Here is a 27,841-nt window from a genome sequence, read left to right as displayed (position 1 = left end):
TCAGTTCTTAGTTCACAAGTTTATTATGAAAAACACTGCAGTGCTCTTGTGCAGTAACATCGTCTTATAGGAGGGGGAAAAACAGTTCTGTTCAAAACAACTCACCAGGTTCTGACAATAACAAAGAACATGAGGCTGAGATTTGAGAAGGGAAATAAACTGAGTGCAGACAAATCATACAATTAAATTAAACGGTATCCCTGAAAATAAACAAAACGATTTCAAAACTCACAAGTAGAGAGGGGAGGCCTTGGTACTTATTTTTAAAAATGTTCATTAAGCTCCAATGATTGTTTGCTGCTATCCTTATCTACAGTCATGCTGAGTAAAGCTATAGCTAAATGGAAGTTAAATTGTATTCACGAGGTGTTAATGTTTACATCTTATTATCTGCAGTCTCTCAGAGAAAGCAAAAGTAACTACAAATAGCGCTATGCCAGAAACTGGTTTCTTGACCAACAATGTCGCTTCAGCATGCAATGAACTGGTTCATTCTAAAGTGGTCACGGCTGTTGATGACAAGAGGCTTTGTATTTTTATATGGCACATCTTTTGGTCCATGTGAAAACAAGTTTTTTGAATGTTAACTATTCTCTGACATTTTGGAGTTACTGTTGCTCTTCCCATTTCCATTAGGTCAATATATGGTTCATGGCAATACTGTACAAGTTTAAAATTTCATTACAGGAAGTAGTCTGGGGTACGACGAGTAACATGTGGCTCGCCTCTGCGAGGTGCTGGGTCAAACTGCAAGCTGAAAAACAAAACATGTTTGTTGTTTATACTCCATGTATCAATATACTGACAAAATCAAGACACTATTCTTTCAAACTTTATAATTTTTTTCCTATACAATTTCAGTTTGCCTTCAATGGAACAGAACCCTAATTGTAGCCTAATCGTGCATTTATTTATTTATTTTAAATCATGCATTTATTAAGAGTGTAATAGCTGCATGCCTTCTCAAAGAGCCAAGGCAGAGAGACTTTTTATACATCAGGATTCCTCCTAAGATTATTTGAAAGAAGAGTTCTACTAAATAAATACAATGTAAAAAGCCTAATGTACTGTATTTCTAATCTCAACCTCAGGATATATTTTATTAACCCGATAATAAAAACAGGTGTTTAAAAGTTAGAATCCTAATAAATTACATTGGGATCTATATAGGACAAGTTTCTGTTGATGTGTTTCAATATATCCTAAGTCCGTTCAAAAGGAAACAGAGAGGTGGCTCAGTAGGTTAAGCATCTGACTCTTGGTTTCAGCTCAGGCTATCTCAGAGTCATGAGACTCAGCCCCATGTTGGCTCCCTGCTCAGTGTAGAAACGCTTGAGGTTCTTTTCCTCTCTCTCTGCCTCTCCTCACACCTTCTCTCTCAAATGAAATAAATAAAATCTTAAAAGCAAACAAAAGGAAACATAAAAATCAAACTGGAATCTGGATTTAGCATGAGCCCTTTAACTCTTACACTAACTCCCATTCAAACTATACAGTTTGACTCAACTGTAATGGCAGCCAACTACTAAGGTGTAAATACTTACAAAGAGTATTTTAGAGTATCATCAAGTTCCATGATCGCAGCTTGATTACCACAACGATAACAATAGTTTGGAGCACTGAAAATCGTTACTACATTCCGGTCATGGCACCAGTTATATCCCTATAAGGAAAAGAAAGGTGTTAAAAACTTATTTATTTTACTTCCTTATTTACACAACTAAATGTGACTCGAGAGAAAAAAAGATCTCCCCTTCCCAAAAGGCTTAAAAAATTAAAAACTATTAATGCTTTGTTTCTGGACATATTAATAATTTTCTGTACTCTTGTACAACTGAAAAATGTGTATATATGAATTAATTTTTCCCAAATTACAAAGCTAATTTACTAGAAATAGAAAAGACACTAAAACACAGCACTAATCACTGAAGAATTAACTGCCTCTTCTACATCTGGCCGCCTTCTGTGGACCGCAGCATCTCATCAGCTTCCCACTGCAATGGTCCCAAACATGATTCATGAACGAGTATATGGCCACTCCTTATAGAGGCATATAACATACTCCTCTAGACCAAAATTGTCTTAATTCTCTAAGGCAAAGGGGAAGGTCCCCCCAGTCAGTCACTGCCCAGGTACAAAGAAACGAGGCCTCTAGGATCTCTGGCCTCATTTTGTTAAGTCCACCTGAATACTCGAGTTACTTTTTAAGTACTGTACACAAATATCTTTCCCTATCTTTAGCAAAGCCATAATAATAATTTTCATAATAATCACAGTTGTTAAGAGCAAAGCCATAATAATAATTTTCATAATAATCACAGTTGTTAAGAGCATTAATCTAAATAGGAACCTCATTTTCTAAGTATGCTAATCAATGTCCCATTTCCCTTTTAGTTTCTTAAATTACCTGTAATCCTACCATCCAAAAGGACTACCAAAATATCTGGTATTTCATCTCAATCTCTCCTCTATATATACATTTTAAATACATTAAAGAAACAAAATCGAGATTAAAAATGATTAAAAATTCCTTCTCCCCTGTTCCCTGTACCTTACTTTCCCAGGCTTAAATCCCAAGCACTATTCAGTCATGAAGAATTCTCTGAAAACATGTCAACTATCAAATTCATCATGATCAAAAACTTGAGATTTTAATTCTAGTGTGCATCTTCTGTAAAGGCTCAAGCTACCATGGCAAATTCATTGGAAGGGATACATAGAGTATCCTCATTAATTAGTCCTCCCACCCCCAATCCCTTCCCTAGTATCTTCCTTCATTGCATTTAGTTAAAAGGTAAATCAGGTTTCAGAGAAGAGAACATACCTCCATCACCAGCTGGTGAGCTCTGGACACCAATGTGAGGCCATTGGCATGATTAAATGTTTCAGAAATGTCTTGCCCAAAGGTGTAACCAGCTCCTCTAGGAGATATACCCCAACCACCACGATCATCTGGATCTGACCACAGCAAGTCACACATTGGACCCTAAAAAGTAAGTTAAGTTATAAATTGCCTTCTTACAAAAATGATTTGAGTAATTCATGACCCTAATGAAGTCGCACTTTGAGGGGTATTTGCTGAACACAGTCTAAAGTTTTGTTTTGTTTTTAAGGTTTTGTTTTAAAAAGTCAAATATCTGTGTCAAATAAACTATTTCCAAATGTCTTTAAGAGACATACCCCACATCAATGTGCCCCAAGAGCAACAGGCCCTATAGTATGCAAATTTCAAATCAGACAGTATAGAGGAGTAATTAAGGTAGAGGCTCTGAAGACAACAACCTAGATTCTAAGCCCAGTCTCAAAGGTGTTACGATCTTGAAAGGTTTCTTAATATTAGCTTCTAAAGGATGAGGTTGCCGAGAAGAGTGTTGATACCACACAGGGTCATTTCTAAGCATTAGAAGAGAGAACACACCTATGAAAGTTACAATAAACTTTCTCCCCTCTAAAAACTTTTCTGAAATGATTTTACTACCAAACAGAATAACTCATTAAAAAAAAAAAAAAAAAGGCAATACCTCATGAGGAACTTCTTGTAGGCGATCAAGTGCTCTGATGTGATCCAGTGTATCTATGGATGGTGAGAGGCCACCATGTAGACAGAATATCTGAAAAGAGTAGTTTATAATGTTAACCTCACATAAAATAAACTTTAAACATTCTGGACCAAGCTACAGGCAGCAGCCCACATCATTTAGTGAAACTAGGGTTTCTGTGTTCTGCCAGAACCACGCTTGTCTCTGCAAGAGCTTTCTTCCAGCCCACTCTACACTACTGAATACAGCCCCCCTTCTTCCTGGTAAATGATTACTGCTGCACCCAGAAAGAATTTCTGTGACCTTACCCTCAACATAGACTATCTTCCTTCTCATAGAATTTTCTGGCAACTTCTTCTGTACACTCCTCTACATGGACCATTAAATAGTTAATATCTCCAAGACTTGTCCAAAAACAACCTCAGAGGATGGATGGGCTACATCTTCCATCCCTGTGGTACCAACATACAGTTCAGTGCCTGATACAAAGGACAGACGTCAAAAGTCTAAAAGGGATGTGTGGGTGGGTGGAAAAGTGGCACCTAAACGTTAAGAAAGCAGATTCATGAAAACAATCAGCAATATAAGTTTTAGGAAGACCTACATACCTGCCCATCAACCAAGGCAGTGAGAGGAAGATAGTCAAAAAGATCTGTAAAGTATTTCCAAACATTTGCATTTCCATATTTCCTTAAACACTCATCATAGAAACCATATACTTGTGTGATCTGTCTGCTTTCATGATTTCCTCGAAGAATGGTGATGCGTTCACGGTAACGAACCTAAAACAACAAAATAGAAAACAATATGAATACCTGGCTCCTTCAAAAACCAAATGACAATTCGGCAAACTTTCTACAGGAAAATTCAGAGTTCTAATTTTGGTGAAGAAAACATTCCATGCCTCCATATTACACTGAAATGAGACCCTACACCTAATGACATCTGTCCATGGAGTTTTGGTGAACCCCATCTCAACTATAATCAAACTCCTACTACTATCAACTTTATTTTTTTAAAAATATTTACTTATTAGAGACAGAGAAAGAGACGGAGAGGCAGAGACACAGGCAGAGGGAGAAGCAGGCTCCATGCAGGGAGCCTGACGTGGGAGTCAATCCTGGGTCTCTAGGATCATGCCCTGGGCCAAAGGCGGCTCTAAACCACTAAGCCACTGGAGCTGCCCTACTACCAACTTTACACTAAGCATAATTATCAGCTGTAAAATTCCATGAAATTTTTTCTATACTTAGATGACTTTTGGTAAAATGCATAGTCCTGTAGTAACTATCACGATTATTTTAGAACCTTTCCATCAGTACAAAAATATCCCCCATTTGCTATCCCAACTCCTACTCCCAGCAACCACTGATTTGTCTTTTGAGATCTGCTTTTTATAGAAATTTCATATAAATGAGTAATACAATATATAGTTTTTTATGTGTCTGGCTTCATTTACTTATAGTATTTCTGAGGCTCACTTGTGTATGCATCAGCAGATCTTTTTTATTATTCCTTTTTATTGCTGCACAGTATTCCACTCTATGGCTATACCCCCCGCCCTTTTTTAAAGATTTTATTTATTTATTCATGAGAGACAGACAGAGGGGGGGGGCAGGTAGAGACACAGGCAGAGGGAGAAGCAGGCTCCATACAGGGAGCCCGACGTGGGACTCAATCCCGGGTCTCCAGGATCAGGCCCTAGGCTAAAGGTGAAGCTAAACCGCTGAGCCATCTGGGCTGCCCCATTTTGTTTCTTTAGTCACCATTAGGATGAACTTCTGGATGGTTTACTTTTTGAGAATTATGAATATGTTGCTATGATCATCTTGCCTATAAGTTTTTGTACAAACATAAAATACACTTTCATTTTTCTTGGGTATATTCCTAGTCCAATATAACTGATGAGTCTATGGGTGTACATATGTTTAACTTTAGGCAGCCTGGGTGGCTCAGCAGTTCAGCGGTGCCTTTGGCCCAGGACATGATTCTGGAGACCTGGGATCGAGTCCTACATTGGGCTCCCTGAATGGAGCCTGCTTCTCCCTCTGCCTGTCTCAGCCTCTTTCTCTCTCTGCATCTCTCATGAATAAATAAATAAAATCTTAAAAAAAAAAAAAAAAAGTATGTTTAACTTTTAGGGAAATTGCCAAACCATTTTCAAAATGGTTGGTATATGAAGGTTCTAATCTCTTCATAAACTAACACTTGCTATTATCAGCCATATGGACAACAGCATTCTAATGGGTGTGATTGTGACTTTAATATGCATTTCCCTGATGATCAATGATTTGGGGAACCTTTTCATGTGCTTATTGACTATTCGTGTATTTTCTTGGATGAACTATCTATGTAAGTATTTTATCCATTTTTAATCTTACTGAATCATAATAGGCTTTTGTTATATGAACATAAATACGTTTTTCTTAGTTATATCTATCTCTTGAAGAACAAAAAAATCTTAATTTTGACGAAGTCCAATTTAACAAACTTTCTAATGGACAGTGCTTTTCATATAGTATCAATCATTGCCTAATCCAAGGTTACAATATTTTCTCCTATGCTTCATTCTGGAAGTTTTGTACCTTTAGCTCTTACATTAGGTCTCTGATTGATTTTGATCCATTTGTATGGTATGAGGTATTCTAGGTCCATTTTTTGGTATATAGATGGTCCTCTGTCCTAGCACTACTTGCTTAACTTCCTCCCCCAACCCTATGTATTAAAACCCTCTGTGTAAGGGCTGCTATAACAAAGTAGAGGAAACGGGCAGCTGAAACAAGTCCAGATCAAAGTGTAAACAGGGTTAGTTTCTTCTGAAGACTTGTCTACCTGGCTAATAGAAGGTCATCTTCACATTTCTTATCCTCTTCCCTCCGTTATATTGTCCTAATGTCTTCTTACAAGGACACTAGTCATATTCAATTAAGGCTCACCCTTATGACCTATGTTACCTTAATTATCTCTTAAAGGTCCTATCACCAAATACGGTCACATTCTGAGGTACCAGGGGTTAAGACTTCAGTGTATGAATAGAGGGAGGTGTATGTGGCACAATTCAGCCCCATAACATTCAAATATAAATTCTTAAAGGCAGCATATTCATTCCTCTGCTGAGCAATGGGACTCATCTTAGGCTTTAAGTACAGATTAGCTTGTAAGGCTGTTTTCATTGTATCTAGAGGCACCACAGTAATTTTCCATCATTTAATCTAACTGCTTTGTTTTACAGATACAGAACTTAGTATCCTCCACGTTGTGTAGCATGTTACATGATTCAGACTAGTGGCTTCATGAACACACACATTATATATTGTCTAAAATTCAGCTCATGCCAAAACCACATCTCACCACTCTTGCAATACTAGAGGTTTCTGGAAGCCATTTTATCATTGTGAACGTTCTTTAATAAAATCTCCCCTAAAGGTAAAATCACACTTTCTTTTTAGGGAAAGGCAGAGAAGCCTGTCAATCTAAATACTAGTGACCACTACTTTGTGTCTCATTTTCAGATATTTGTACAATTCCCAAAGCTACAACTGGTATAAAGCAACTTCCTTTAATTATCATTCCTATTGTTCTAGATTGTCAAGTTTTAATGGCTGCAAACTATGCCACATAGAGAAAAATGATAATTTACATATTCACTTCTGTTGGATATTTAGATCTATTCTTTTTCTGGTATTGAAGATAATGCTGCAATTAATGTTTTCACACAAATAAAGCTTTTCTCTTGAATTTCTTCTTCAGCAAAGTCTAATTATAGGATTACTGTGTCAAAAGATATAAACATTCTGATATTTAGTATGTTTTATTTCAAAAAAGTGTATTTCTAGAAAAGTCTTCAGCAAAGTCTAATTATAGGATCACTGTGTCGAAAGATGTAAACATTCTAATAATTAGTAGTATGTTTTATTTCAAAAAATTACTTATTTCAAGAAAAGTAATAATATTATCTCCCCACACCTTGATTAACTGAAGTAACATTTTTATTTGACCAGCCTTCTAATATTCTTCTAAAAACTTGAATGAGAATAATTTTTTTACTTTTATTCTGTACCATCCCTTTATTTAGAATGAAGATAGATCTATGATTTATTTATAAGTCTTAAACATGAATACCTGCATTCCTTAAATATGGAGTTTTATTCTAAAAATTAACATTCAGGGGATCCCTGGGTGGCTCAGCGGTTTGGCGCCTGCCTTTGGTCCAGGGCGCGATCCTGGAGCCCCGGGATCGAGTCCCGCGTCAGGCTCCCAGCATGGAGCCTGCTTCTCCCTCTGCCTGTGTCTCTGCCTCTCTCTCTATCATAAATAAATAAATAAATCTTTAAAAGATAAAAATAAAAATTAACATTCAGAGAAAATCACAAATCACCAGGAAAAAAGGAACGAGACTGTTTCACCCTGTGCTAAATGTCCCAAAGGTAACAGTGAAATTACCTTAAGAGCTACAAGCAGAGTAACTGTTTCAACTGAGTAATATCCTCTGTCAACATAATCTCCCATAAACAGGTAGTTTGTGTCTGGTGATTTGCCACCAATTCTAAACAGTTCCATGAGATCATGAAATTGCCCATGTACATCTCCACAGACGGTGACTGGACATCGAACTTCTTGCACGTTGGATTCTTTTGTCAGGATTTCTTTAGCCTACAGAAGGGAGATAAAATAAACCAATACATTTGGCATTAAACATTAACAAAGATGTTCACTTAAACTTAACGAGCAGACACAATGTAAGACAAAACTGTAGGCATTGATAATTCCATTAAAGTAAGAGGGCAAAATATGGCCAGATTCTGTTATCTCACTCCTGATACTTAGAAAAATCATGTATCTAGATGCATAGTTCCATTCCTCTCATCTACCAAGTACCATCTAAATAAATGTTAAACAGATTATTATTAGCAACCATATAAGATTAATGAAAATGGAACAAGACATTCAGGTACCTAGTTCCTTAACCTTAAAGTTCTAATTATAGTATACTGGCACTCCAGGCTATAAGAAAAGGTTTCTAATTCCCCCCTTGACTAGGTTTTTTTTTTTTGGGGGGGGGGGGCATTATAAAATTTTGCATGACTTTTACGCTCTTAATACTAAAAATACAAACTTTGTTTTACAACTGTAACTATTTGATATACATGGTTTTTATAAAGTTGTTTGGCAGCATATGCATTCCCCCACATAATCACAAACTCAAACATTACTTTTAAGGGCAGCATAACATTATTTCACTCAACTGAAACCTCATCAGTCATTCGACACACGTTTATAGATCATCTACCTTAACCCCAAAACCAAAGTTCACTGGGAGACCATCATTCATTTGATCAATCATCTGAGTGATACTAGATGCCAGGCCTTGTGCTAGCCACCTGAGGACCACAGTATTCAAGACAGGTCACTTGGGACAGGGGACCACAAACAAGTAACCAATCACCAAAGTACAGGCTATGTATGTTAAGTGATAAAAAAAAAAAAGGGACAAAGTAAACGGTAGAGATTCATTTAATAAGGTAACACAACAAGACAGCCCATTAAAGCACACAGTGGAGCAGAGAGGCAGAAAATAAAATGATCAGGCCAAATGCTAAGACATGCTAGAGTAAGCAGCAGTGTTCCAGGATCACAAACACTGGGACAGCTAGGAAATCTGCCTGACTGAAGTCCCAGGAAAGGGATGGGAAAAGGAAATGAGAGGTCCAACACAGGCAAGGTACAATCGTGTGTATAAATTCTCAGGAAGAGGAAAAGGTTAAAGGCTGAAGCATACATACCAGTAAGAGTAGAGAAGAGGGTAGACTGGGGTAGGTGCAGGGTGACCCAACTATCCTGGTTTTAGTACTTAAAGTCTGGCATCCCAAGAAATGCCTCAGTTGTGCTCAGGTAAACCATGACAGTTGGTCACTCCAACTGTCCCTTGTAGGAAATGCAAGGGAAGAGTGGGGCATGAACATGGACCAAAGAACAAGTCTAATCAAAGTAATACTAGAATAAAGATCTACTGGTGGAAAACTTGAGGAGTGAATTTCGGATTTCCGAGGTAGGGCTACACATGTGGGTATCAGAGTAGTGCTTAAAGGCCACTAGTATTCAGGGACCAATCCACCAAAAGGTCTTGCCTAGTCTGCCTCCAAAACACAAATCAATCTGTTTTTATCTTTCTTGCCACTATCCTGGTCCAAGCCACCATTACCTCCCCAGGATTACTGTGCTAGCTTCCATACTGAACTCCCTGCTTTCATTCTGCCTGCTTCTAATCAATTTTCCACTCAACTATCAAGACTAAGAGCTAAAAAATGTTCACCAGATTCCTTTAATTCACCACTGCATACACAGAACCTTGCTAGAACAATGTCTGAGATGTAAAAGGCATTTAATATCTATTTGCTGAATAAATCAAGAATTTATACTGGGGGTACTGGATAGATCATCTTCAGGGAAAGCCATGGATGTCTCTCAGGACAATATCAGAAGTACAGGCATGGAAACTGGTACCAACGTCTCTGGAGAATGAAGAAATAACAGCTAAGAGTACTAAGGAAAAGTGTCTGGGTATCTAGACAGAGAAAAGCAGCCCGAAAGACAGGGAACTCTATCCTAGAGAAAGGCAGCATCCAACTATCTGGGAAGGCTATCAGAGAAAGTACAGGACTTTCTCAGGAAGAGCCAGATTTCAGTTAAACCAAGAAGGTAAAAAGAAATTTTTCTCAAAGTGGATTAGAAGTATTTATTTCATACATTCAGGAGTTATTGAGCATTTTCTTCTATATGCAGCTAGCATTATGAAATGGTGTTCCAGAATGTACAGTGGGAAGTTGCATGGGGGTAAGGCAACACACTAGAACATAGAGGTGAAATTGCCATAATGAATTGTTGCTAATGAGCCATTGCTGATTACATTCTGAGCGACAACCAAGGGTAACCAGGACTGGTTTTAAGGCAGTGGTATACAAACTTCTCCACACATGAAAAATCACTTGAGAAGTGAAAGAAAAGAAAGAAAAGAAAGAAAAGAAAGAAAAGAAAGAAAAGAAAGAAAAGAAAGAAAGAAAGAAAGAAAGAAAGAAAGAAAAGAAAGAAAGAAAGAAAAGAGAAAGAAAAGAAAAGAAAGAAAAGAAAAGAAAAGAAAAGAAAAGAAAAGAAAAGAAAAGAAAAGAAAAGAAAAGAAAAGAAAAGAATAAACCCCAGATACTGAGGCTACTCCTCTCTCAATTAAGCCAGAGTCTTTAGGAATGGGATCCAAGCACCAAATTTTTTTAGTCTTCCCTCCTCACTCCACAACAATGCTTCCCCAGGTGCAGTGAAATTCATGAATCATTCTTAAAAAAAAAAAAAAAAAAAAAAAAAGGATTTTATTTATTTCTTTGAGCCCACTGTGGGGCTCCATTCTAGGACTTCGAGATCACAACCCGAACCTAAGGCAGATGCCCCACTGACTGAGCTACCCAGCTGCCTCTAAGAACTATTATTTCCAAGTCTCCCAACATTTGGGGAGCCTATTTCAAGACACTGACCAAACACTGATATCCAAAAATTAATAATTAATTTGATCTATTTTTAAATTTAGAAAAAAATTTCACCGTGTCTCAAAAAGTGGTATTTTTCTTAAGAAATAATCCATCTTGCTAGCGTAATTCCAATCTCCCATGATTTATTTTAACTAAAAAGCAGAATTTCACTAGGGATATTCCCTAGTCTATTTGGCATTAATACCATGTCCAGTGTTTTTGAGCACCTGGTGCACAGTAATGGAAATAGTCACAAATGAAATAGGTCCCACTTCAAAGAAATTTGCAAGTTATTCAGAAGTTTTAAAGGGACAATGATATAAGAAACCAGATGGTCACAACCATATAAACTTTGCAATTCTATGAGAAGTTAAATTCCAAAGTGCATCTCTTGACACTTGCTTACCTGCAAGGTATTCTCTATATGAATGATAAAAAGTTCCCATTCCCAAGTATCCTAAGGTCCTTATTACAATCTACTCAAAATTTCCACTCAAATCATAAAAGGACAATCAAACCTACATGCTATTTGTTCCTTTTATTTCAATTTCAACATATCACAATGGTAAACACTCTATCTTTACTTTTACTTACTTATTTTTAAAATAGGCTCCACTCCCAGTATGGAGCCCAGCATAGGGTTTGAACTCACAACCCTGAGATCTAGACAGATGTTCCACCAACTGAGCCAGCTAGGTGATTCGATCTTTTTAAAAAAATATGCAAGTTATAATGACACATCCTTAAATTTTTTTTTTTTTTTTTTTTTTTAGCAGTAGATAAAACCAAATGTCACCTCTGACCACCCTCCACAATTCCACATCCCTTGGGAAAGTTACCACTGAGAGTATTTTGATGTACATTCTTTTGACCTGTTTACAAGTTTTACATACATATTACATGCTTACAAAAACATAATCATTTTCTTTTGCACTTTTAAACAAGGAACAGTATTATTTAGGCAGCCTGCTTTTCTCTCCAATAATCCATCTTGGGAGACCATAATGAATATATACAGACCTGATTAATTTCTCATGATGGAAGTAGAGTATTCCCTGATGGATTATGATTCAGGGAGAGGCTGTTACCAGGGAAGGCAAAAACACTACAATGTATATCCTAGTATTTGCTCCCTGGTATACACCTGGTATACATATACAGACACTCCCAGAAAGAAAATATCACAAAGTGGACTTATTGGCAGATCTATCAGCTCCTTTTTATGTTGACATGACAAAACTGTCCTCCAAAAGGGAAAGGACACTGTATTTACAAAATTAACCTCTTAAACTTCTACAGCTGGGAAAGCCAAAGTTCTTTCTTCTCTTCCTACCAAATTTGAGACCAGAACAATTATAATTAAATCCTGGAGAAAAATAGTATTATGTACCAGATGCCATCAAGACAACTATAAAGTGTATCTTAACAACAAAAATTCAAGCTTACAAAGAATTTAAGTATACTTTTTTTTTTGGGGGGGAGGGGGTCTCATCTCAGCTCTCAAATCATTACTACACACCAAAATACACTATCCCAAACACCAGAGCAATAACAGTTGCAGATGTCCTCACCAAAGATTATTTTACAATCAAGAAAAACTAATCACAGAAAAAGAAATGCCAGAGGAGCTGTGCTATCAAAAGGCCTTTCAAGTCTCAGAAGCACATAAGAGAACCTCCTCTATGGGCCACCTAATGGGATCTCTAATGAGTCAGTCACCTTAATATTTGATCTTACCCAAAAGGCCAAAAAGCAATCTAATGAGTCTCCTTTAGAACATGCAGGCCTTCACCAACCATCAGTTTCTAAGGTAGATATACAACTTCAACTCTCTAGCTTAATATTCAAGGTAAATGGCAAAACCAGATTTCCAAAGCAACTTAATTAACATTCAAGATGTTTATACTTTTAATAACTACCTTTTCACTTTCTGGTATTGACTCCTATAATTTAGAGCCTCAGCCCCTGCACCTGAATTATACAGAGAAGCAAAAGCAAAAGACACACACCCCAAACTTTTTTGCTTCCCCCAAAACATTTTTTCAGGCCTTCAAAAGTCTCAGTAATAAACATTTGGGGGAAAAACAAAACAAAACAGAAGATCAAGGTTTTAAAAATAGTGTAATCAGCACCATACTGATTATTTATTGATTCTTCAGTAGGACTCTACTAAAATTCAAATGGCATAGACTGAAATCAGTGAATTCAAGGAAAAAAGATCTAATACAAAACTTCTGAGAACAAGGCTGAAACTAGAATAAGCTAGTCCAGTAATAAGAGCTTAATTGTGAAAAGTTAAAATTTTCTACTGTCCTAAAATTCAAACAATTTGGAGAGTCACTAGAAGAAAAGAAACCTCTAAGAACATTAATTTATTATTAATGTGCTTCTTTGCATTCTGAGTTCAGATTCAGAAATTTAAAATTTTTATTTTCAACTTACCATCAGGTTTCTTGGGTATGGGCTATCCCTAACCACCATAATAACATGTACAAAAAAAAGCAAATTTAAACTAGACTCCTAAAATCATCCAAGTCAAGATACTTCAAGGAAGACAAGAAAAAGAGAAAATAGGGAACCAACAACAGATTCACAAACCATTTATAAATTAATTTCCTTAAGAGCACACAACAGCAGTATAATTTCTCCTTAACATGTACCACAGAAAAAGCCAGAGGATACTTATGCATTTTTGTATTAAATAAAGTCATACAACATATTAATGCATTTTTATTATTAAATCAAGCAAACATGCTAAAATGCAAATGATTACAATTATGTAAAAATCTGTTGTATAAGAACGCTGGAGAACATTAAAGTGTTGATGGGTTATAGTGGTCTTAAACCCACCACATCAACAAAAACTATTCTCATTTCTTTGTATTCCCTTCCAGCTTTTACCCATATAGAAATCTTATGCTTAAAAAAAAAAAAAGAAATCTTATGCTTAACTGGTAAATGTCTCAACTTGTTTCCTAAAGTTCAATATTTAAGGGGGTCCCTGAGTGGCACAGTTAAGCGGCTGCCTTCAACTCAGGTCATGATCAAAGAGTCCTAGGATAGAGCCTGCATCTAGCTCCCCTGCTCAGTGGGAAGTCTGCATTGCCCTCTCCCTTTCTCTCTCTACTCACGCAACGCATGAGCACGTTCGTTCTCTCTCTCTCTCTCCCAAAGAAATGAAATATTTAAAGTTCATATTTACGAATCCAATGTCCTATAGCATTATAGCAATCATTTTAAACTGATGTATAGGGGATCCCTGGGTGGCTCAGCGGTTGAGCGCCTGCCTTTGGCCCAGGGCATGATCCTGGAGTCCCGGGATCAAGTCCCACATTGGCCTCCCTGCATGGAGCCTGCTTCTCCCTCTGCCTGTGTCTCTGCTTTCTCTCTCTCATGAATGAACAAAATATTAAAAAAATAAAAAAAATAAAGTGATGTATACTATCCTCCCATACTAACACATCTATTGTTTATTTGACTTATTTCCTTTCCGGAGATTTTCAATTTACAGAGTAAAATATATGAACATTTTCTGGTTACATACATAGTTTATAAAGCTCAATTATTTTCAACTTATATGTAATAATAAATGGAAGAATACACTCATTCTCATCTATTTCAAATACAAAATGTTACCTTCTGATTTACCTGGTGCTTTTTATTTTGGAGTTCAAACTTTTTACTCTATGTTTATTTACTATCAGTTATTTCTCCTCTTACACAGATTGTCCGCACAAATTTTTTGAGTATCTATCGATAGCTAGATGATGCTCTTACATATATTTCTATTAAAAATCTGATTAATTAAAATGTTCAATGGAACTCTACTTCACATAAATAAAACATTTCACAATTTAATCACAATTGAGTATATCTTCTACCAATACAGCCAAAAAGACGTAAGACAAGCAAGCCTGAAAAAAATGCAACAAATAATTTTTGAATTTTACTTTTGTTTCAGAATATAAACATTTGAAAACTTTTTTTTTTTTAATTTCACTTATTTATGATAGTCACACACACACAGAGAGAGAGAGAGAGAGAGAGAGAGAGAGAGGGGCAGAGACACAGGCAGAGGGAGAAGCAGGCTCCATGCACCGGGAGCCCGACGTGGGACTCAATCCCGGGTCTCCAGGATCGCGCCCTGGGCCAAAGGCAGGCGCCAAACCGCTGCGCCACCCAGGGATCCCTTGAAAACTTTTTAAAAAAAGAACAGGGTATCCAACTCTTCTGTTCGGCTCAGGTTGTGATCTCATGGGTCGTGGGATGGAGGCCATCATCAGGTTCAGCTGGGAGTTGGCTTGAGATTATCTCCCCCCAACCCCCCTCCCATTCTGCTCTCAAATAAATAAATAAATCTTTAAAAGGGGGGGGGGCAAATTTGCAAGCAACAATAAATTTTTTTTCAAAACCACAATAGATTTTCATTTTGCTTCATACTGTTTTATGAAAGACAAAAAGTAGGTTTTCATAATTGTACAAAAAAATTAAGGCTCATGACAGACTAGTGTATACCGCTAAATTTTTATTTTGGTGTATGTAGGACTAGCCTTGGAAGCAAATAAATCTTGTGTTAATCATCTTCAACTATCAAACCTTTCTTCCTATTACTTGTCTTTCATTAATTACACCGAACAGATGCCTCTAACATTTTATGAAACATTTTGGTCTTCTATATGATTATACTTAATGTATAGTATTTGTGTGATTATACTATAAAAGTACTATAATCTTCCATGTAATGTTCTAGGAATTGGTAGTTACTATTTGGTTTTAAGGCTTAGGATCTTACCAAAAGAAAAACATTCAGGAATAAGGAATAATTCTAAAATTGTATTTTTAATAAAGATTTTATTTATTTATTCATGAGAGACACAGAGAGAGGCAGAGACACAGGCAGAGGGAGAAGCAGGCTCCATGCAGAAAGCCTGATGTGGGACTCGATCCCAGGACTCCAGGATCACACCCCAGGCTGAAGGGAGGCACTCAACCACTGAGCCACCCAGGCGTCCCTCTAAAACCGTATTAAAAGAAAGAACATTAGTTGATGTTTTTCCACCTCTTTCTGTCAAATAAACATGTGCAGGAATTAAAACATTCCCAATCATTCCTGCAAAGGGGAAAAATATATGTAATCTACTCAACAGAGAAATGTTGGTGTTATATATATATATATATATATATATATATATATATGCATGCCATTGTTTAAAAATTCTTATGACAACAATTCATCACAAATAATATTCACTCTAGGTGTCTGTTTCCTCCCTCATCTATACCAGATGACTTGGCCTAGATGGTCTTTACGGTTCCTTCTATCACTAAAATTTTACTAAAGCATTTTTAAGCCTTTTCACTAAGTCACAGCCACCCAAAAGAAACAGGTAGTGGGCACAACTGCCAGTTTACAAACAATGCATGGCAGAGAAATAAAATGCACTTGATCACCACTAGCACAAAAATCTAAAAACCTTTCCTATCTATAGAGTTTAATACAAGTTCAATCTCTTAATGTGAAACCTTACCATTAGAGCAAAAAACTAACAAATCCCTAAGATAATGCTATCTTGACAAAGCTAAACAGCAAAAATGGATAATGCACATAAATAGGAGCTTAATAAATTTTGACCGAATGAATTCCAAAACTAAACATACACTGTCACATAATTAATAGCATCACAGACCCTGCAGTCTCTGTGAACCACACTTTGTATGTAAGTCTAGCTAGCTAAATGATGCAGTCTCCAGGAGTACTCTAGAGAAAGGTTCTCAATCCTCTTTCAGTCCCCTCGACTTCAGTCACACTCCCATCTGTAACAGTGACTAAATGATTAAAATGAGGGTGAGGACATGGAGTGCCAGGGTGACTGGCCAACTGGTCACGTACAGTTTAGAAAATATCCAGATTCATATACACACATCTCTGTCACTGCCTTGTTCATCCATTCTAAACCACGCTACCAATATAAAAGTAGGCAGCAGTAACTTTGTATTGTTAAGAAATTAAGCAGTTAATCCCAGATTGCTCTTTACAATTTTTTCAGAACCCATCCCCCAGCCATTCACCAGCAGCCAGATCTCTCTTTACTTCAGCTTCTTCTACGACTTCTGCACCAGAAGCTGTAAGAAAAGTTATCTAAACAACAACAAAAAACCCAAATTCTTTCCCCTTCATAGTTCTAGTCCAATTTCTATCTCACTTGTGTAGCAAACTGCAATTGGAAGGCTTTTTCAGACAAGGATGGCAAAGAGAAATTAATAAAGAAAAAAAAATGATGGGTCAAAAAAGTAAAAAAAGAGGAGTGTTTCCCTGCCACACCTAACTTTTCCTTTCTTCTGAGCACCTTCAAAAAAAGACCCCTGTTATTACTTCAATGCAAACCTAATGTCTCCTGGTTTCCCTAGCTCACCTCCTCCAACCTAAACAAAGAATACTCCACAAACAACTTACAACACTATAGGCAATACCTCCTGCCATAAAAGTGAGGGTGGACAGGTGACACAAATGTTACCCATACACTCCCCTCCAGTGTCCATTATGGTTTCTACAGCATGAGTTGTATCTGCCAATATTTGCAGATACAACTCTTGACATTGACAGAGAAAACAAAAGAATTGGGGGAACCTGTGTTTCCAAATAGTAGGGCTGTTCACCTTATCAATACTTCCTCCTTAAGTCAACTCCAAACCAACTGCATTACTACTTCATGACTGCGAGTTCATGAAACACACACAGGCACATGTAGGTCTGACTGTAGAAGCTATGATAATAAGGCATTTTACAAGCTGTATTGAAGAATATAAATGTTAGATATACTTTCCTGGAATGTTTTAAAGTTCAGTTTCTAGATCATGATTTGCACTGAGGATACACAGAAAATTAACTGGCATTTTCTTCTCACTAATGTTATTTAAGGGGCAAATGCAGCCAACCACATTCAAAATTGAAGAATAATTACTGTTTCCTCCTCCAGGACAAAATGAGACAAACAGTGTATGTGACATGAATAGGAAGCTTTCAAGCATTCAAAATAAAAATAATGCTTTATTTATTTTACAGGGCTGTTGACTGTACAATTCAGTTTGACCCCAATTCACCTCTATTTTTCATTATTAACACTACCTAAGAAAAGAAAGGGGAGGCTGTGAAGCAAGACTAGAACACTGGGCTTAGAATCTATAAGCCTGGGCAATCTCACTTTAGCCCCTAAAGTCAAGTCACTTTACCTTTCTGAGCCTCTGGTTTCCATCTGTAACGGAGGATAACAATTATCTCATAAACTTGTTAGGAGAACTGTGTATGTGAAAATATGATGCAAACATCATTCTGCATCAACACTTCCCCCATTTGTTTTCAATATTCAGATGACTCTAATCTAAATTAACCAAGGAAGCTTTTTTATCTTTTTTAAAGATTTATCTATCCAAAAAGAGAGAGAGAACATGTCTGTGCATGAGTAGGAGGGCCAGAGAGGGGGAGAGAATTTCAAGGAGACTCCAGGCTGAGCGAGGAGCTGGATGTGGGGATTGATCTCACAACTCCGAGATCAAGACCTAAAAGCCAAAACCAAGAGTCCAATGCTTCACCAACTGCACCAAGGTACTCCAAAACAACCTTTTAAATTAAGCACACATACCAACTCACAAAAATTACTCACTTCATACAGAAATTTAACCTTGGTCATATATTTTACGGCTCATCCAGTCAGAAGGAGGGTTTGCTTTTTCCCATACTTATGTAACAAATGTGAGGCCTTAATGACTGCATTTTATTTATAGTGTTTGTAAAGCCATGGAAAAGAGCATATGTAGGTAAAGAACTCCTTTGGAGAAAGAAAAAAACAAAAACAAAAACTGGCTATCAAACAACATTCTCCACAAGTTTGGTAAGACCTGAAAGGACAAAGCCAAAAATCGTACCTAAATTAAACCACTGGTGAAGTCACATAATAAAAGACTGTTTACTGTAGTTGATACTATTTACTTCTTCCAATCTGTAAATGGAAACATACCAGTCCAGTTATACAAATGTAGTAATGTTACTGACTATAGAACTGTGCTTAAGACAAAACTGCATTCACTCACCACAAAATAAATGTTCAACAATCAACTAAAATTACTATCCTCAAAATGACAAAGTATACTCCACACACTATCATCTTGGCTTTTTTTTTAAAGATAGATTTGTTTGTTTGTTTATTTATTTATTTATGATAGACACAGAGAGGGAGAGAGAGGCAGAGACAGGCAGAGGGAGAAGCAGGCTGCATGCAGGGAGCCCGACGTGGGACTCGATCCCAGGACTTCAGGATTGCGCCCTGGGCCAAAGGCAGGTGCCAAACCACTGAGCCACCCAGGGATCCCCTCATCTTGGCTTTTTTTTCCTCATCTTGGCTTTGATATAAACTTTAATCCTACCTTAAGGGGAAAAAAAGTTCAACCAGTCAACTGTATAAAAACCATAGTCATCTTTGTCTATAAAGACACACCTGGATTCTCTGCATTTTGAACACCTACCACTGTTAACTAATTGCTGATGGGAGACCATAATAATGGTCTCTGAATTTTTTTAATAACCATGACCTCCCATGGTATACTTCTATCTGTACCATTTAAATATTTCATTCAGAGCAGTCATCTTCAGGGAGATAAAAGGGAAGGCTTTTGAATTATTCTTCCTTCTTATAATTAAACAATCAACTACTACACCAAGTACCTATCTCCAACAAGTAACTTTTCGTCAAAAGAAAAAACTATTCTACTAATGAAAAATGGTTCCCTCAAGATTCTTAAAATATGTGGCTTTCACTAGATGTGCTATTGGCTACTCAATTAAAAGTGAAAAGAGAAGCTGCCTTAAAATTTAGTTTGCAAAGTTAACACAGTTCCAAAAGTTCAAATACTTACAAAGTTAAAAAGAGAATGAAGACTGCATAATATTCCCCCTCAAAGGATCCATTTCTTGGGAACCTAATTTCAAATATTATGTCCACTTTTTTGGCCCTAAGAACAGAAATCTGGACACAATGGATAAGCATAAATTGTTGGTTTTTTTTTAAAAAAAGATTTATTCATGAGAGACACAAAAAAAAGAGGCAGAGGGAGAAGCAGGCTCCCAGTGGGGAGCCCGATGCGGAACTCGATCCCAGGACCCCGGGATCATAACTTGCGCAAAGGCAGACACTCAACCACTGAGCCACCAAGTAGAGAGTGTTTAATCTCACTCTGAGTACAGAGTGTTTAATCTCACTGTATCTTAGTTTTACAAAGACAGGGAAAGCAATGACATTTACCAGATTCATCAAGTTTCACACACCCAACCCTAACTAAGCACCCAGAATTATCTCCTACAGTCTCCAACACAAATCCTCTATTTCCCTGGTTCATGTATACTTAACTTCCAACTAGTTTCATGCTCCTGAGACAAACAGGATTATACTTTATTGCTTTTCATTTCACTCATAAAAGTAAGGAATTGTGGAAAATCAGTAGGTGCTCAATATTTAAACACAACACACTAATTTAAATTGATTTTATATATAATCTCACATTAGAAGGGACCCTAAAACATGTTTTAACTCTTTAAATAGGAAAATGTGGACTAAGTGGTTGTCCCAAGGTCAGTCACAATTACTCTGAAACAGAAAGAGGACTAGTGTTCAGGTATAACTTGAAGTCCAGTGGTCTTCCAATTATATCATTACCTTCTTTTCCAATGTTTCCTACACAAATGACTAGTCATCTAGCCAGATGCTGACTCAAAGTCTATATATAAAGTACTGATCCTTAAAAGTCATTAAAACCATTACTTACAGCACCTAGAAATTAAGACTTGACCATACACACTAAAAGTTTTAAAAGCCCCTTTCTAAACCCTTAATACAAACACCATTCTCATCTGATGAGAGTAAAGAAGGAACGAAAGACTCAATACACTGCTAACATTAAAATTCAGCTCCAACAGATAATGTGCCACCTAATCAACTAGCAGGAGACTTGCTCAGGCTAAGGATAAATAAATCTGAATTTGACTCATTTAAATTGCAATTATTCACAGCACAGTTTCCAAAAAAGCTTGCTTTAGGAGCATATACATCAAACTCATGAACCTAATTTTCCCATCAAACCGCAAGCGAGTCAGTATAATTGCTCTCTAATAACTCTTCACTAACACAAAATGCAAATACAGTAATCCGAAATTCTGCAATAAAATGAAATACTGCCAAGTTAATTTTGACAAGAGAAGTTAAACTACCTATAGTGGAGATAAGCATATTCCATGTATTAGAAAACTGACTCCTAAGGCTTCAAAAACACAAACACAGTCAATAGCCAAATAGGCTACCTGTTTCTCAACCCCTAGGTAAAAAACAAAAGGAAATTGGGCCATTTAAAATGGACTTCTCAAAAGAACTATAGCATTCTATTTTCAACATCTGTAAGATATTTAAACACTAAAAAGCACAATGACTGGGACAGAGTAAAAGCTCAATCGACAGTTACTATCGCTACTGAAAGCCTCAAAAATACAAAGAAGTAACTTTCCCAACAAAGAGCCAGTATACAAAATTTGCGGCTCCGAGTTTACGTTGTTCATTTTTAAAAATACATGGCAAAATGCCAAGTACGTTCAGCTTACAGGAGGATTTCACAGTACCCAATTTGAGTCAGCATATAAATCACAGATTCAACTGACACTTGATTTCCAATCCCAAAGCTCCTTATGTAGTATGACTCACCAAATTCTCCATTTCTTCCAACTATGAAATATAAGTTGTACTCCTTCCTGCATCTCCCACCAAGACTTTCGTAGAAATTAGATTAGGGACAGATTTTTAAATCCCCGTAACCCCACTTTAAAGTCAAGCCTCTGGAAAGGGCTGCTCAGTCAGTGAGTTTCACACAGACCACCCAGGACAGAACTGAAGCCGAGTGACCTTTAAACAGGTCTTGGGATCAGGCCTGCGAGCTGGCCTTTGGGGGATCCCTCTGGACCAAAGAATTAGGCCCGAGAACAAGCCAAAAGCCTCGTACGCGGCTCACGGAAGAGTCGCGGCCCCGCGGCCCAGGCCGTAGAACCCAGGTCCTCTCACAGGCATCTCGAAACCGTGCCCGACCCCGACTTGCAGGGTCTCCGCCCCGCCGGCCACCCTGCCCCGCACCAAAGCCGGGAGGCTCGGAAGCCCCGGAGTCGGGGGAACGGCGCCATTTTAGGCGGCGGTGGCGGCGACAACCAATCCCCGCGCTGGAGGCAGGGGGCGCCGGGTCGCCCGGGAGCCGCTGCCGGGCCGCGCCGGCCGCCGGTCTGGGAGGCTCGGGGGGCCCGGGCCGGCTGCCTCCGCCATGTTGCACCATCCCCGTCGCCGCCTCCTTCCCGGCGGGCTCGGCCCGCCGCCGCTGCCGCAGGCGGGGAGAGGCTCACCTTCTCGCAGAGGCTCTTGACCTGGGACTCGGACAGCTGCTTGCACTCGTTCAGCTGCTCGATCCACTGGTCCAGCTCCTTGGTGAACACCTTCTCGTCCATGATGCCACCCGCCCGAACCGGCTGCCGCTCCGCGCTACTCCGGCGCCGCCGCCCGCACACGGGCCACACGCACACGCCGCCGCCGGTTCCCGGGGTACCTGTGTGGCTGCTGGCGGCTGCCCGGCGCTGGCGCGAACCCGCGGACTCTCCCTGCGGTGCCCGGCCGCCGGCCGCTGCCCTCCTCCGCTCGATCTAGCCCCGGAGCTCCGCTCTCTGTAATGGCGGCCGCCGGCGTGGTGACATCACGCCCGGCGTCAGGAGGCGGCGGGGTAGAAGGGCCGGGACAGGAGCTGCGCAACTGCAGAGCCAACCGGGTCGGCCGCGGGCGCCGCCGGGGCGGGGGGAGGGGGGAGGGGGGCGGGAACCGGGCCCAAGGCGCAGGCGCAACGTGACGGCCGGTTACTGAGGCGCCTTCGCTCTTAGGGCGTGGTCGCCCTGCGGGAGGGGCCGAGGGGGGAAGGGAGACCCGGGCGAGGAGGGCCGCCGCGGTTCCTCCAGCCCGCAGCCGGCTAATTCCTGAGCGCGAGGTCCTCCGCGGCGGCGGCGGCGGCGGCGGCGGCGGCGGCGGCGGCGGGGGCGGGGGCGGGGGCGGGGCGCGGGCCGGGGGCTGGCGGGTGGGGAAGGACCTAGCGGCCCGAGACGCGTTCCCTAAGGTGAGACGGCCGTGCGCGTGCGCTTCCCCCGCGTTTGCTCCCCGGCCACGGAAACTAGACTCGGGACCCCGTGGTGCGCTGGAATCGTGTGGGACTCTCAGGTCTTTGGGGAGGCAGCGACCGGCGCCGAGGGGTGACCTGTTCCGAGTGGCCACCTCCGCCTGTGGGCGCGGCAGGCACCTCGTAATTAGGTCACTCGTGGGCGGAGGAGGGTGTGTCTGCCCCGGGAGGGCCGCGCGGTGCACCTGCCTCCCTCCGCACACACCTGTCCTCGGGCCTCGCTGTCCGGCCGTGCGCGATGCCTGCGGCCGAGGCTGGGGCTTTCCTGAGCCTCAGACCGCGCGCGCCTGGCTCCCACACGCCCCACGCAGCCTCGCCCGCCGTCGCCGTCGCCGTCGCCGTCCGCCCCAGGTGTGCGCCCTCCCGGGGAGGAGGAGGACGCCTCCTACCACCCCCCCAACCCCTGCTGCTTCTGGCCTACTCCAGAGGGAGGCGCGACCCGAGGGTGTTAGAAGCGGCTACAACCCGCGCTTTAAGGAAAGCTCAGGTTCCTTAGGATCGGACCCCAGTCTGGCTAGAAATCTGGAGTTGGCGAAATGTTTTCACATCCCCTTGTCCCCGCGTTCACAAATATTTGGCCCGGTAAAGCCCCGTTTATGTGCTGGATCCCATGCTTGGGATAAAGAGGGGTCATCCAAACAGACAAGGTATCTTTCCCTCTTGGAATAGGTAGAAGAGAGATAGATCATGGGTCCACAGGACCTGAGAGGTGTAACTTTCCAAAGGACATTTAACCTTAAAGCGTAGGGGCAGCCCAGGTGGCTCAGTGGTTTAGCGCCGCCTTTGGCCCAGGGTGTGATCCTGGAGACCTGGGATCGGCTTCCGGGCTCCCTGCATGGAGCCTGCTTCTCCCTCTGCCTGTGTTTCTGCCTCTCTGTTTCTCATGAATAAATAAAATCTTAAAAACAAACAAACAAACAAAAAACCTTAAAGCGTGAGGCAAGAGCTAACCCTTCTTCTAGACTTCCTACCCCCCAGTAGCAGTTGACCCTGCTGAACCCAGGCACTCACTCTGCATTTCTGAGGGCATCCTCCCAATCAAAAGGCTGAAGAAAGCTCTGGAGGCCTGGATCAGCCAGTGGTAGGACTGAAAATTCTTCATCCAAGACAACCTGCTTAACGAGGCTCACTGGCTCGGCCTTCCCAGGCTGAAAATGGCAATTCTGCTTTCCTTTCTACCTCTCAGTGGTGTGCCCAGAGGAAACGGTCTCAGGTCTACTCCCCAAAAGGCTTATAACATACTTTACTTGCCAGACTGGAAAAAAGTTATTTTAGCCCAAATTCTAACCGTGTTTTACAGTTAACATCCCCAAATAATAGAATTAATGTGGAATATATGAGGAAAAAATCTTCACTTAGCCCTCATGATTATAAAGCCATGCCCAGTGTGCTGTCATCTTCCTCTTCACTGTTGCCCCGTACTGTGTGAGAACTGGTCCTGTCTCATAGGGCAAGAAACAGACAAGCACTCAGAAAAGAGAAGGGATATTCCCAAGGTACTGGTCGGTCAGGAATTGAAACTTTATACTCCCAAGTGCAGTCTTGGCCACACTCACACAACTGACCTCCAAGGACTAAAATATGGAACAGGATCAATATGATTTCCCTTTGCCTGGGTTATCTTATCTAGAAAGCTGGGGGTGATAGTAGTTTGGTTCACTAAAAAGTATTGAGGACCCTAAGGGCCCCATGCATTCATATTTCAGACAGAAGTCCTGAATGGGTGCAAATGTGTACTGAGGGACATCAAGATTTTAAGCGTCTGCAGCAACATTTTACAAAATAGTTTCCACGGACCATGATTACCATGAGAAACAAGTTCCTTTCAAAAGAAAATTTAGAAAATGCTATATTGTCAGAAATCACATGGTTAAAAAAAAGCAAACAATAAAAACCTCATGTGTTTTATCTACCCTAAAAAAATTGTATTAAGCCCCTACTGTGTGTTAAGATTATAATGAGTGGGTTTTTCCAAAGTGATGTGAGCTCTAGTTGGTAGCCCTTATGTAGGTATTATTTATTTTCTCTTGATGCAGATTACTTGGCTCACCACCACCACAAAATGGAGGGAAGATATAATTATATATACTTAAAACATCCTGCCAAATAATTAGATGCCATGACTTAACTTCTTAAGGAATGAATTCTAGGAAGCTCTTATTAGCATTCAAGCCATGAAATAAAGCATATGTGATTATAAACAATACGGAACTAAATCAGAATGTCTTTTCCTTTAGAAAGACTCTAGAATGTTTTCCTACTCTGTAGAACTCAAACTAGTCAAGGGATCTAAAGCTTCAGTTTGATTAATCTGGTCTTGACTAATTGGACCTGACAGTCTAAATTCTAGAGCTGAGGAATACTTGGAACAAAAAGTAAAAAGCAAACCAATAGGAAAAAAATAATGTCCTTTTAATTTCTTGGCAAAGACCAGAGAGTGAATAAAGCAAATATGCTTTGAGAAAGAATCTTTGCTCAGATGGCAAATTCAGTATACAGCAAGTCTAAGTGTTGCCTGTGATGTTTAAACATAGCTATAAATAAAAATCATCTGATGATGGGGGTGGGGTAGAAGAAAGATGACCTTCAGCAAAGCTTTATAATAGATACTTAGTCAAAGTATAAAAATGGACATTAAACATGAAGGAATGTTTTTCTTCACCTTACATTAGGTTTATACTGTTGTTCCATCCACTTCCCTGACTTTTAAGCTTATTGATACAGAAAGTAGAGCCACGTAGATAAGAAATGTCTCAAGTCAGATGGATCTGGTTTGAATTCTGGCTCTGCATGGAGTTTGGCAAGTTAACTAACTTTTCTCAATTTTTTCATCGATAAAGTGGAGATAATTGTAATTGCCAAATAATAGGGTTCTTTTAAGAATTAAATTATAAATGTAAAACACAACACAGCATACTGTAATGTCCACTAAGTATTAAAGTGTTAGATATTCTTACCATTTTGTGTGTGTGTGTTTTTGTTTTTGTTTTTGTTTAGAGGGAGGACAGTGGGACAGGACAGATAGGGAAAAAAATCCAAAGCAGGCTTCACAGAGCCTGACACAGGGCTCCATCTCAACCCTGAGCTGAAATCAAGAGTCAGTCACTTAACCAGCTGAGCCACCCAGGCACCCATAGATATTCTATTTGTATTACTTCTAAGTGGACTCTGATTCTAAACATCCTCTAATGCCACTTGGAGCACCTCAGTGCCTGCTGTAAAATACATAGTGGTTTTGGAAACAGAACATAATGGTATCAAAAATGTCATAGAGACACAAAGCCATCAGATGAAATGAGGATGGGTTGTGTGAGGAGGGAGATTCAAGAATAGAGGGTAGAGATGGGTTAAAGAACACCCCCCCCCTTCCCTTGACATCATGCAAACATTCAGAAGACCTGTTGTGTAGAGAAAAAGTCAATGAGGAATAAATCCAAGAATGAATACAGTTGGTCAGTCTTATGTTCCTGTTGTGCGGAATCTTTTATATAATATGGGTGCCATATCCGATAACATGCACTTTGCACCAGGGCCTTCTTTGCCCCAGAAGCTCCAATTAGTCAACATTTTAGTGGCTGTGCCTGTGAGAAACCCGTCATACTCTGGCCAACTGGACCTGCCCAACTACCAAAAGATTTCTGTATTCACCATACACAGTGATGCTTGCGACTCATTGGTATCCACCCCTGTTTTTCTCCTTTGCAATTTTGAGAAAAATTAAACTTACATTACCCTTTTGCCTGAAATTGGAGTTTTATAGATGTGGCCAAAATTTTGTGGCCAGGAACTTTGCCACAGAGAGAATACAGACTTTTCATCCAGCTACTGCAATTTGTCTAAAGAAAAAAATATGAGAGAGAAATGACCGTGTCCCTTGGTAGTATCCCTGACATCTAAATACCATTCTCAGTTACAGAGAAAATAATTCTTTTGGTTACAGAGGAAAGAAAATCTCTGAAATGAAAAGCAAAGTTTATCACTCCAGAGGGCTGGATAAGCCTTAAAAATACTGTCACCAGCTATGCAGGTATTAATCTTATCATAGAAGTATGTTTATCAACATGGAACATTATGCATAATATAGTATTAAGTGACAAAATTACCTTGTAAAACATGTATAACCATCATTTTACTAATTATATAGTATAAATAGATGTTTATGAGAGACTTTAGAAAGGTACATGATGAGGTATTAATAGCAGTTGCTTCTAGTGAATGGGATTTTTTTTCTTTTTACGTGCTTGATTCTTCTATAATGAAAATATATTGCTCATAATTGTGAAAAGAAAATCTTCAGAATATCTTAGTAAACCTGACTAGGCACCTCTTAGGGAATCACAGAATCAAGCAACATGTAGCTTAAATATTCCACCATGCCCCGGAATATTACTCACTCAGGAGCTCCCACTTTCTTGTGAAAAGAAGTCTCCCCTTCCCTGTGGCCTTCTCACATGGCCTCCTCACAAACCATTTCAATATGGTTCTTTCTCCTGCCTTCCCTCTCATTAAAAGTTCTTACCCTCAGTCAGTTCAGGTGGCCCTCTT

The 27,841-nt window shown here is 39.7% G+C and overlaps 1 protein-coding gene across 1 annotated transcript; it reads right to left on the bottom strand.

The window, feature by feature from the left end:
* PPP2CA (protein phosphatase 2 catalytic subunit alpha) lies at positions 1-22,790 on the bottom strand. Its single transcript, XM_041763517.1, has 7 exons — positions 22,482-22,790; positions 7,983-8,192; positions 4,148-4,321; positions 3,522-3,611; positions 2,825-2,986; positions 1,545-1,663; positions 1-754 (listed from the first exon to the last, which is right to left on the bottom strand). The coding sequence occupies exons 1-7, from the start codon at positions 22,581-22,583 to the stop codon at positions 682-684; spliced, it is 930 nt and encodes a 309-aa protein (XP_041619451.1). The 5' UTR covers positions 22,584-22,790; the 3' UTR covers positions 1-681.
* Between the last annotated feature and the right edge of the window lie 5,051 nt (positions 22,791-27,841).

Source organism: Vulpes lagopus, chromosome 7, assembly GCF_018345385.1.
Source record: "Vulpes lagopus strain Blue_001 chromosome 7, ASM1834538v1, whole genome shotgun sequence".
Lineage (NCBI taxonomy): Eukaryota > Metazoa > Chordata > Mammalia > Carnivora > Canidae > Vulpes > Vulpes lagopus.
Note: the sequence above shows the minus strand (reverse complement) of the source record. Positions and strands in the feature narration are given on the sequence as shown.